This window comes from Gobio gobio (genome assembly GCF_949357685.1).
Source record: "Gobio gobio genome assembly, chromosome: 13".
NCBI classification, from domain to species: domain Eukaryota; kingdom Metazoa; phylum Chordata; class Actinopteri; order Cypriniformes; family Gobionidae; genus Gobio; species Gobio gobio.
The window spans coordinates 41137756-41150316 of record NC_137106.1 but is presented as its reverse complement, the minus strand read 5'-3'; the positions used below and the strand labels follow the sequence as shown (position 1 = coordinate 41150316).

The 12561-nt window shown below is 44.8% G+C and overlaps 1 protein-coding gene across 1 annotated transcript in view; it reads right to left on the bottom strand.

Moving 5' to 3' along the window:
• The window catches only part of kif6 (kinesin family member 6), a gene marked incomplete at both ends in the record, with an annotated part of 167374 nt that overhangs the window by 138329 nt on the left and 16484 nt on the right, over positions 1-12561 (bottom strand). Inside the window, one exon of the mRNA XM_079833947.1 lies at positions 2760-2966. Coding sequence (XP_079690073.1) covers positions 2760-2966 — 207 coding nt within the window. The remainder of the gene's footprint in view (positions 1-2759; positions 2967-12561) is intronic.

Sequence of the window (12561 nt, the reverse complement as noted above, 5' to 3'; positions counted from 1 at the left end):
GCTTGTTGTTTGGTGTGCGAGATGCATTCTGGGATACCTGTCTGTCTGAAATCCACACAAGTCTCCTCTCGATGCATTCTCAATAAAAGGGGCAGATCAAGGACACATCCAGGGATTTTAACTATACTGCCCTACAAAGGCTAAGTGCAGTAACTACGCAAACACTGAAACTGAGAAAAAGGGCTTTAAAGTTTTTACACCAGCCAGTCAAACATGTTGTGGGTAGATTAGTGGTAATGCATTCATGTATTGCCTTCTTAGGAATACATTTTTTATAGATAAAAACCATGACCACCGATGTGATCTTTGACCCCCAAAATGCAGATACTGCACTCTGCCTTTGGATGATCTTAAACAACTAAAACACTATTGCAAAGGCAAAGTGCAGTATCTACAAACTAAATGTGTTCATCCAACTTTTTTTCATGCTTCTTAATACATGTTTATAATAATAATAAACTTTATATAATACAGAATTTTCATTTTCGGTTGAACTATCCCTTTAATATGGCCATACATCATTTCCTAGAATTAGAGGTTAGAGAGTAAGTTAACTTACGTATTTCTTCTCCCTTTAGCCTAACTTCTAAGCTATTCTCAAACATGTACATTTCCTATTTATGCTATCTACACCCTTAAAGCTATAATTCATAATTAAAATATAATTATTATGTATTCTTAGCAAGCCTATCTGTGAAATCGAAAAAACTGATTGGCACTTTTTTGTTGTATATTAAGTAGCCTACGAAATTAGTGCGTGAAAATAGTGTACTTTCAGTACATTATGCAAGTGTACTTTTTCACCTAGTGTGCTTGCTGTCGGCCCGGCTGCGCTCGTCCGGTTGTCCGTTGGTCACCTGCTGACTGGTGCCGCTAACTTTTAGAGTAACTTTGTCTAACAAGATAACTTTACCAGACCCAGCTAACTTTTTAAGGAGTAACCCCTGTCAATACAATTGGATTAGCTGCCTGAAACGGAGAGATGTCCGAATCAACAAACACCAGCGTGATTAAATCGGATTATCTTTACGTTGTCTGAGGATATTGCCTTTAATAGAGCAGCACAGGTTAGTCAAAATTTGCTAGCGGCTGGCTAGTCAATGTTAACTGAATATAAAGCTGTCAGTTGCCTTACTATGAGTTATTATTTTGCTATCTTCCTTACCAGTCTTTGAATATTTGCGTTTTAACGCAAGTTCAACCATCATATGGCTGCGGGATTGTTTCTGTGTGTTACGATCGGGGCAAACCGCATAAGTTACAATCCCCATTGTGACAAGGCTGAAACCGCAGTATCTGCTGTGTCAAAAACGGGGAAACAAAGCTAGAACACAGTAACATCACTTACTGCGGTTTGCCTTGGTATTGGCTTGGATTTTGTAGTTACTGCAATTTTGACACGCTCGTTTCTCTAAAACTGGACAAAATTGAACCAGCAAACTTTGTCACAAGACAGAACAGATGTCACAAAGCCCATTTCAAGTCTTAACTCAATTTTGACCAAATGTGTAGTTACTGCGCTTTGGCTTTGGACGGCAGTATACTTGGCTAGATGTGAACTTTGAATTGGAAAAGTACTTGGGCAGTGAATGATGACGATTCACAGGTCCATAAGAACACAAGTACAGACAAGAACGCATATTGAGAAATGGCTATTATAAAGGGAGTAGAAAACATGAGGAACAGGTGAACACACTCAGACAAACAAGGAGCAGAGCACATGAGGAAAGGGTAGGTACACTCAGACAAGGAACAGGTGAGCACATTCAGACTAAACAAGAGGGCGTGGTATTTGGAAACAAGGAGGCGGGACAAGAGGAGCACATGGCAAACACTAACAAAGACAAAGCCATGTGGTGACACACAACACAAACATAGAGACATGAAACAAAGACAAGACTGACAGAACTGTCAGAGGAAAATCCACAGTTTTACTGTATCAAATAAATGCAGCCTTGGTGTGCATAAGAGACTTATTAAAGAATCTTACCTATCCTAAACTTTTTAACAGTAATTTATTTTTCAGATATATGCTGAAGATTAAAAATTGTTGTTTATGGTGTTGTTTTCCGGTATTATTATTTTGTATTAGTATTCATAATCATTTGTAATCATTGTGTGCTTGAATACATTGAAGTGGTGTGTGTAGTGTAAGTTTCGATGCATATGTGGACTTAGTGGTTTGTTATACATTCCATGCTAATGTAGACTTAACGGTTTGTTATACATTCTATGCAAATGTAGACTTAACGGTTTGTTATACATTCCATGCTAATGGCGACTTAATGGTTTGTTATATATTCCATGTATATGTAGACTTATACATTTATACATTCCATTTTAATGGACATTACATGTTCCTCTGCTACTGTAGTCTTCCAGCATATAAAACCCAACACTTTAGTCCAGAAGACCAGAGAAAGCTGGAATGAAGACCATCTCCCAGAAATTTGTCTTTCTCTCCTATGTCTGATATAAAATAATAAAAAAGAAAATCTCTTGGCAAAATGACTGGTGTCCGGTCCTGTGAATTAAACTACAACGGGGAAAGAGCTTAATTTCAAGTCAACGTCGATCTATCAATCACAGGCAACTATGGGTTAATCTCAAACCATTAAATTGATCATCACAGAAGAGCTGAATGAACAACATAAAATAATTCTCCAAGTAACTTGCGATCCTATGCTTTAATTCTATGCTTGTGTCAGAGAGATAGTGCACCTTAAAAAAAACATTTGTAACAAAGAAAATCTTCCTACCTGCTCCAAGTAGTGCAGGGAGAGGTTAATATATTTTGCTTCTGTTAGGATTTGACCTCCCACTCCTGTCTTTCCCACTCTTTCAGACCCAGCCAGGTCCACCAGGTGCAGTTTGGAATACCGTACGGTGGCTGAGCCAAGCTCTTTGCTGCACAGGTGAATGGTAAAGATGCAGTGAGACCGTGTAGAAGCCTCGTTCATGGGAGTCTACAAAAAGATGGAAATGTAGATAGAGACCAGGGATGAGTAAAATGAACTACTGTTACAGCAATTAACAATAAAATGGTCAAATAACATTGAATAAATAGGTCTCCTGTAATAAAGTGCAAGGAGTCTTTATCCTAATTGTTTTGTTATGAGTAAGAAAATGTAAATGAGCATTAAGTTTAAAGTTGGAGAAGATAAACATGATTTACATTTAGTCAGCATTGTGGTAATGTGTTCCAGTAGTATGCATTCCTAATGTGTGTATTTAAGTCCTGTTCACTTTAAGAGCGCATGGTTCTAAATGTCCTATTACGCGACCCGGTGTTTGGGGAAGTAAACACTCACGCACTTCATGCGCGTTTTCAGCGGTTTGTTCAAGGCTGTTAATCCATTGCATTTCATCGTATCTGTCAACTCCTTGTGTCTGGCTTAGCATCGTCGGTATGTATAACTTGTTTTTGTGAGAGTGTCTAGAAGTATTCATTATGTTTATAATACTTTTAAATTTATAAAGTATAATTTGAGGATGTTTGTATGTACTTCGGCTACGCGAATTTTAGCTCATGTGTGTCGTTTGTTAATGACCAGATCGTTGTTTTCATTTATTTCTTCTCATATAATAGTGCTAAAGTGAGTACTATCAAAATGCAACTGTAATAGTGTAAATCAGCATTTATTCATGTGGAGTTAAGGTTGGATCAAATTGGCATGTCGCTAATTTGTCCTTGCTCTTTTGTATGTTGCAGTTTCACCTTTTCTCTGTAACGCCAATAAACCTGTGGAACTAAGAATTAATCTTCAGAGTCTTGGTGTGGGGAAAAAGTTTAGCTGGCCGTCAAGATATTAAGTAGACATATCGAGGATGGCACAGTGAAACGACGGCTATCAAGCAAGCTAACGAGATAACACAGAGCGAGTTGGAAGCTAGCCGACATGTCATCACACGCATCCAGTGGACGACCAACGGACCATTCTCTACAGCTAAGTGCTACTGGAGCTACAAGCTACAGAGGAGAGTTCACATGGAAGTACAGCAGCACAGGAGAACCCACAGCGTGCATCGTTAAGGACACGCTCGCAAGCATGGTGTTCAGTGAGATCCATTTCATTGTCAGCCGGGTCTGCAGCAGTCAGAGCAAGAGCAAGAGCCGAAGCAGCAAAGGCACGCCTATGCTATGCTGAAGAGGAAGCTAATCTGAGGCTACAACAAGCTAAGTTGGAGGTGTCTATAGAAATGCTAAAACATAAAAAAGAGGCTGCAGCAGCCATTGCTGAAGCAGGGGCTTTTGAAGCTGCTGCTGATGTAAAGAGTGAGAAACATAGTTGTGACCTGAACATGGACTCTGTTCCTTTAGAAGCCTCACAACGCACAAAGCAGTATGTGCTTGATCAACTAAAAGAAAGGGATTCAGAATTTAAGTCATGTGGAAACCGGGACACACAAGCAAAGACAAAGCCAGTCCCTTCTATCCGCGAAAGAACAATACTGCTCCACATAGTCTCATCCCACAGCAGCCTTACATCAGCACATTTGAGGACAGCCACGAGCCATTCAACATGACGCCTGGAGACGTTCGTCTGCCTCACATCAAGTCCAGCGGTGAGCATGCTTCTCCTACACACCACTTCAGAACACAAAATCACAACACCCAGCCTCCTCCCGCACACCATGTCATACCGCCAGACTCCAATGATGGCAGCTCATACATAAATTACTTTGTCAGATATCTAGCCCGCCGTGAGCTTGTGGCAACAGGCTTGCTTCAATTCAATGACAAACCCCAAAACTACAGAGCATGGAAGCGTTCCTTTTTGACTGCCATCAGAGGCTTAAACCTGGAACCGAGTGAGGCGATAGATCTTCTGCTAAAGTGGCTCGGGAAGGAGTCAGCAGAGCAATACACATCAATCGACCAGAAGCAGGACTGGCCATGGCATGGGAAAGGCTCGAGCTAACATATGGCTCAGCTGAAGCAATAGAGAATGCTCTGTTCAAACGCATTGACAGCTTTTCAAAAATAATAAACTGAGATGGACCTAAGCTGACAAAGCTGGGTGATCTTCAAATGGAACTGCAGGCCGCTAAGGCTGAAGGAGACTTACCAGGCCTGGCTTTTCTTGACACGGCGAGAGGCGTCAACCCTATCGTACAGAAACTCCTGTCTCGTCTCCAGGACAAGTGGGTGATAGCTGGTGCAGCCTACAAACGTGAAAAACAGCTGAACTATCCTCCCTTTGGCTTCTTTGCCGATTTTGTCAGCCAGCAGGCATGCATTGCAAATGACCCAAGCTTCAGCCTCATAGGTAATACAGACATGTCCCCCAGGACAGAGAAGACCGTGTGGAAGCCGAGCAGACAGCGGGAAGTCTTTGTCCACAAGACAGAGGTGTCACCCAGAGCCACATCTGACACGGGCGAGCCTCCAACAAAATCTGACGACGGCGACAAACTGTGTCTGTTACATAAAAAGCCACACCCTCTCCGTAAGTGCCGGGCTTTCAGAGAGAAGCCCATTGATGAGCGTAAAACACTCCTCAAAGAAAACAATGTGTGCTTTAAATGTCTGTCTTCCTCATCTCACATAGCAAAGAATTGCAAAGTCAATGTCAAGTGTTTTGAATGTAAGAGCGACAGGCATAACACAGCACTTCACCCTGGACCGGCGCCCTGGCTGCAGGAGGCTGCCCCTGCTTCGGAGCACGGCGGGGAGGAGGATGAAGCTTCACCGCGGTCTCAGATCAACAACAAATGCACAAAAATCTGCGGAGGGGAACTCACAGACCGCTCCTGCTCGAAAATATGCCTCGTCAAAGTGTTCCCAGCTGGCCACAGAGGAAAAGCCGTGAAACTATATGCAATCATGGACGAGCAGAGCAACAGGTCACTGGTTCGCTCGCAGTTCTTTGACATGTTCAACGACCAAAGTCCAAGTGCTCCTTACACACTGAGAACATGTGCTGGAGTGAAGCAATCAGCAGGCAGAAGGGCCAGTGGCTATGAAGTGGAGTCTCTGGATGGAACTGTTCGTGTCTCGTTGCCAAGCCTCATAGAATGTAACGACATACCGAATAACAGAGAGGAGATTCCAACCCCCGAAGTAGCTCTTCATCATGCTCATCTAAGGTCAGTGGCACACCTCATCCCAGACATGGACCCGCAAGCGCCAATTATGCTTCTCTTAGGACGGGACAAATTCAGGATGCATAAAGTCCGCAAACAGGTGAATGGCCCTCACAACCTGCCTTATGCACAGAAGTTAGACCTGGGCTGGGTCATTGTTGGAAATGTGTGCCTAGGTAATGTTCACAGGCCACCGACAATTAGCACGTTCCACACAAATACCACAGAGCTGCAACGGCCCACTCTCTTTGACGCATGCCCCAACGTGTTCCATGTGAAGGAGAGGTTCAGTGACACTCAGGCCACCAGTGAGCCTCCAGCGTATCCTGAGGAACAAACTATCTGTGAAGCCGACCACCTTGGCTGCACAGTGTTCAGGCGGACCAGGGATGACAACCAGGTGGCTCCCTCCATTCAAGATACAACGTTCATGGAGATAATGGATGAAGGACTACAAAAGGACTCAAACAACAGTTGGGTGGCGCCATTACCCTTCAAGAGCCCACGCCCACGGCTCCCAGACAACAGGCCACAGGCACTGAGGCGTCTCATGTCTCTCAAGCGTAACTTTGAGAAAAAGCCTGAGATGAGAGACCACTTTCTCGCCTTCATGGGCAACATTTTTCAGAATGGTCATGCAGAGTTAGCCCCCCCTCTCAGTCTGGATGAAGAAAGGTGGTACTTACCAACGTTTGGTGTGTATCATCCGAAGAAACCAAAGAAAATCCGTGTTGTATTCGATTCCAGTGCCCAATATGACGGCGTATCACTCAACAACGTGCTGTTAACGGGACCTGACCTGAATAACACACTGCTGGGAGTGCTGATTCGATTCAGAAGAGAGGCCATCGCCGTCACAGCCGACATAGAACAGATGTTTTATTGCTTCCTGGTAAGAGAAAAAGACTTCTTACGTTTTCTCTGGTTCCAGGACAATGACCTCTCCAAAGCCATCGTGGATTACCGCATGAACGTCAACGTCTTCGGCAACAGCCCTTCACCTGCAGTGGCTATTCACGGGCTACACAAGTCTGGTCAAGGCAATGAGTTCCACGTCGACCCAGATGTGCAGCACGTCGTGTTGCATGACTTCTATGTCGATGATGGGCTGAAGTCCCTGCCCACAGTTCAAGCTGCTATCAGCTTGTTAAAAAGGACACAGGATGTGCTCTCCAAGTCGAATCTGAGACTTCACAAGATTGCAGCGAACAACAAAGACGTCATGGACGCCTTTCCATCTAGTGACCACGCGAGTGACCTCAAAGACCTTGACCTCGACGCAGACACGCTGCCGTTGCAGCGCAGCCTCGAGCTTGACTGGAATCTCAAGACAGACTGTTTCCTTTTTAATGTCTCCAGTGAGACCAAGCCATACACCTGACGGGGTGTCTTGTCCACAATCAATTGCATCTACGACCCACTTGGATTCGTTGCGCCGGTACAGTCCAAGGCAAGGCTATCCTGGGAGAGCTGACGGCGGAGAACGGTGACTGGAACGCGCCCTTACCTCCAGCCATGGAAGATGCCTGGACGTCATGGAGAGCCTCTCTGTCTCAGCTCGCTGAGCTTTCCATCCCAAGGCGCTACACAGAAGCCTCACCGTCAGCAGCAGTAAGAAGAGAACTCTGTGTGTTCTGTGATGCCTCAGTCAAAGCTATCGGTGCTGTGTGCTACCTGAAAGTAACAGACAGTAATGGCAACAACCAATTTGGATTTGTAATGGGCAAAGCCAAGCTGGCCCCCCGCCCTGAACACACAGTGCCAAGACTTGAACTCTGTGCAGCAGTCCTTGCTGTTGAGTTAGCAGACCTGGTCTCAGCAGAACTAGATCTACAGCTCGATGCCGTAACCTACTACTCAGACAGTAAAGTAGTCCTGGGCTATATTTGCAATGAGACCAGGCGCTTTTATGTCTATGTCAGCAACCGGGTGTTACGCATCCGAAGATCCTGCCGACCAGACCAGTGGCGCTATGTGCCAACAGACCTGAACCCTGCAGATCACGCAACTCGTTCTGTTCCTGCTGGCCAACTGAAACACACCAACTGGCTGAGGGGGCCCGAATTTCTCTCCAAGCCGGAGCCCACCATTTCTGAGAGCACCTATGACCTTGTTGACCCGAGTACAGATGCAGACATCCGCCCTCTGGTGGCTGCCTTGAGCACTTTAGCCTCAAACAAGCAACTGGATTCACAACGCTTTGCTAAGTTCTCTACCTGGAAGTCGTTAACCCGTGCAGTCACTCGCCTCGTTCACATAGCCTGTCATTTCAAGACAGCTCACAGAGAGAACCGAGCGTGCAAGGGCTGGCATTACTGCAAAGCTGTAATCACAGTTGAGGAATCGGAGAAAGCGTCAGCTGTAATCATCCAAGCAGTTCAACAGGAAGTCTACAGCCAAGAGATAAAGTGCATTCAAAAACAGGAAAGGATGCCAAAAACAAGCCCTCTCAGAAATTTGGACCCGTTCATTGACACACACGGCCTTCTCAGAGTTGGGGGCCGTCTTCATCATTCAATTCTCGATCAGAGTGAAAAGACTCCCCTGGTTATTCCTGGCCAGCATCACTTCGCCACTTTGCTCATCAGACACCACCACGAGCAGATCCATCATCAAGACCGTCACTTTATGGAGGGGGCGGTCCGTTCAGCTGGCCTTTGGATAGTTGGAGGGAAGAAAATAGTAAGCAGCATCATCCACCAATGCATAACATGCAGAAGGCTCAGAGCTCCACTCAGCCTCCAGAAAATGGCTAACCTGCCAGCCGTTCGTCTTTCAACAGATCCTCCGTTCTCCAGCGTGGGTCTTGATGTGTTCGGCCCGTGGAATGTCTCCTCACGCAGGACAAGAGGTGGCTTCGCTCAAAGTAAAAGGTGGGCAGTGATCTTTACGTGCATGAGCATAAGAGCTGTGCACATTGAAGTCATAGAATCCCTCGACACCTCTAGCTTCATCAATGCGCTACGGCACTTCCTTTCAGTGCGTGGGCCAGTCAAATACATTCGTTCCGACCGCGGCACAAACTTCATTGGCGCCTGTAAGGAACTGAAGATAGCCTCAAACATTGACAACACTGCCGTAAAGACTTACCTCTCAGACAAGGGCTGCACCTGGTCCTTCAATCCCCCACATGCATCTCATTGGGGTGGTTCATGGGAGAGAATGATAGGGCTGGCGAGGAGGATTCTGGACGCAATGTTCCTTCAGCTGAAAGACAAGCTCACCCACAAAGTGCTGGTGACTTTCATGGCAGAAGTCGCAGCGATTATCAACGCCAGGCCACTTGTTCCCATGACTATGGACCCTGATAACTCGTTCATACTCACGCCAGGTGCTCTTCTCACACAGAAGACGAACATTGTGCCTGCTCCTGCTGGTGAGTTTGGAGTTGCAGACCTCTACAAGTCCCAGTGGCGACAGGTTCAGCACCTGTCCAACACCTTCTGGGACCGCTGGAGGAAACAATTCCTCCCAACACTGCAGGTCCGCAAGAAATGGCAGTCCACTCAGCCAAACATTCAGTCTGGAAGCGTTGTTCTCCTTAAGGACAGCCAAGCACCTAGGAATGATTGGCCTCTTGGACGGATTACACAGGCCTTCCCTAGTAAAGATGGGAAAGTGCGCCAGGTTGGGGTAAAGATCATCAAACCAGGCGGGACTAGCCTCTTTCTCAGGCCAGTCAATGAAATAGAAGGAGAACTACCTCCAGAGGCACAGAAATGGACTGTTTAGCAAATGGACTGTGCATGGACTGTGGGGTGACGTCACAGTCCACGTCAGGCGGGGAGTGTTTTGTTATGAGTAAGAAAATGTAAATGAGCATTAAGTTTAAAGTTGGAGAAGATAAACATGATTTACATTTAGTCAGCATTGTGGTAATGTGTTCCAGTAGTATGCATTCCTAATGTGTGTCTATTTAGGTCATGTTCACTTTAAGAGCGAATGGTTCTAAATGTCCTATTACGCGACCCGTAGTTTGGGGAAGTAAACACTCACGCACTTCATGCGCGTTTTCAGCGGTTTGTTCAAGGCTGTTAATCCATTGCATTTCATCGTATCTGTCGACTCCTTGTGTCTGGCTTAGCATCGTCGGTGTGTATAACTTGTTTTTGTGAGAGTGTCTAGAAGTATTCATTATGTTTATAATACTTTTAAATTTATAAAGTATAATTTGAGGATGTTTGTATGTACTTCGGCTACGCGAATTTTAGCTCACGTGTGTTGTTTGTTAATGACCAGATCGTTGTTTTCATTTATTTCTTCTCATCCTATAGTGCTAAAGTGAGTACTGTCAAAATGCAACTGTAATAGTGTAAATTAGCATTTATTCATGTGGAGTTGAGGTTGGATTAAATTGGCATGTCGCTAATTTGTCCTTGCTCTTTTGTATGTTGCAGTTTCACCTTTTCTCTGTAACGCCAATAAACCTGTGGAACTAAGAATTAATCTTCAGAGTCTTGGTGTGGGGAAAAAGTTTAGCTGGCCGTCAAGATATTAAGTAGACATATCGAGGATGGCACACTAATCCTCAGATGTTGTTGATGATAGGTATAATCACATGGAGACAGAGCACATTCAGGCACATTCAGGCCATTCAGGCCATAGGGGGGCAATCCAACGCTCTCCATTGACTTCGTATTGCGTGAAGTGGCCTCGTTGTCATTTCTGACTACGAGAGCCGTTATATTTCCGGTTTTATATTTCCGGTTCCTTGATTAGTAGTAAATCGCCATCACCTGCTTTCAGATAGAGCGGCATTTACTACACAGAGCCGTAGTTCACTGACAAGCTGAGCCATATCGCATTAATTATCGCAGGCGATACGTCCGTGATAATTAATGCGATATGGCTCAGCTTGTCAGTGAACTACGGCTCTGTGTAGTAAATGCCGCTCTATCTGAAAGCAGGTGATGGCGATTTACTACTAATCAAGGAACCGGCTTTACTGACGAGATGAGCCTAACAATGTCATGCGATATATCGCCCAGCTCTATTTCTGACTTATAAAAAACTGACTGTCTACAGCTCACTCAACACTTTCTTCCCTCTCAGTTGGGGATGAGCTTTCTCCAATCTTCACCTCAAACCACTATCATTGAGACATTGAGACCATTGAGTCATTTTATTGAGTCATCCATCTCTATTCCACAAAAGTACCACCATTTCCACAATGTGTTTAGCCCCAAGTGCGCCTCTCAACTTACTTAACATCACAATTAAGTACCAATGTACCAACATGCAACACCAACTCCTCAGGCCCCAGCGACTCTGGAGCTAACAGTGTTTTCAAAGCAGGATCTAATGGATTTACTCCTCCTACTTCTACTGGGGGCAGTCATGGCCAATGGTTAGAGAGTCAGACTGGTACCCTCTAGCAAGGCACCTAACCCCCAATCGCTCCTCTGGCAGCACAGCAAAAATGACTGCCCACTGCTCTGGGTGTTTGCGTGTCCATGGTTTGCAGTGTGTGTTCACTACTCACTAATGTGTGTGCACTAACTTGGATAGGTTAAATGTCACTTTCACCAAGCTTTTTTTCTTGTACCTACTACTCCTGAAAGCTTTCATATGCGAAGGCCAACTATGACATTGACAACTGGGAGTCCATGAAGCTTACACTGGAGGATTGGCAGCACAGGCTTGAGGGTTTCTGTTTCTCAAAATTTCACTAAATTGACCACCGCAACTTGGAGTACCTATGGAGAGTAAAACGGCTGAATCCTTGGCAGCCCCGGTGGACCCTATTCTTCCAACCCAACCTCACAGTAATTCGTACCAGAGCATGTGAGCAGAGCGTAGCGGGGAGCGTAGCGGTAATATTTCCTCCAGAGCGGTGAGCGCCTTTCTGAAGATTCCGCTCAGCTCAGCGCCGCTCGCTCAACCCGCTCAACCCGCTCAACCCAGAATGCCCTTTGGCGATTTGCTAGATCTAGAATCTGTGAAATAGTGGCGCAATAGGTTATGGAGTTCAAATATTGTTTTAATGAAGTTGCGAGCCTTATACATAAATGCACAAAGTTAAGAACGAGCAGGGAGACGAAATTTAAAGGGAGTGTGGAGAGATTGTGAGAGTTAGCTAAGATATTGGAATCTAAAGCGACACATTGCCAGAAAGCACGAGGATGTGCTACGCAAACATAGCAGTGCAGCAAAAGGTGAGCTATATATCATTCGATTATAAATTAATAGATAAATAGGTAAGGCACGGTAGGTCTATCGTGTATACGGAGCCCTGCTCTTATTACATGCAGACAAAAATATACCATTGGCCACAAATTAATATTTAGTTCCCATTAATTAAGAATTCGTTTTCTCATTTCTAAATCGTAGCCACGAATTAAATTCGTTCCCACAACTTCTTAATTCGTTCTCCAATTTTATTAAAACTATAGGGAACGGATTATTACAATGTGGCCAAGATTATTATATTGATTATAATATTGTAATGACACCAATGAGGAAACAAATTATTAA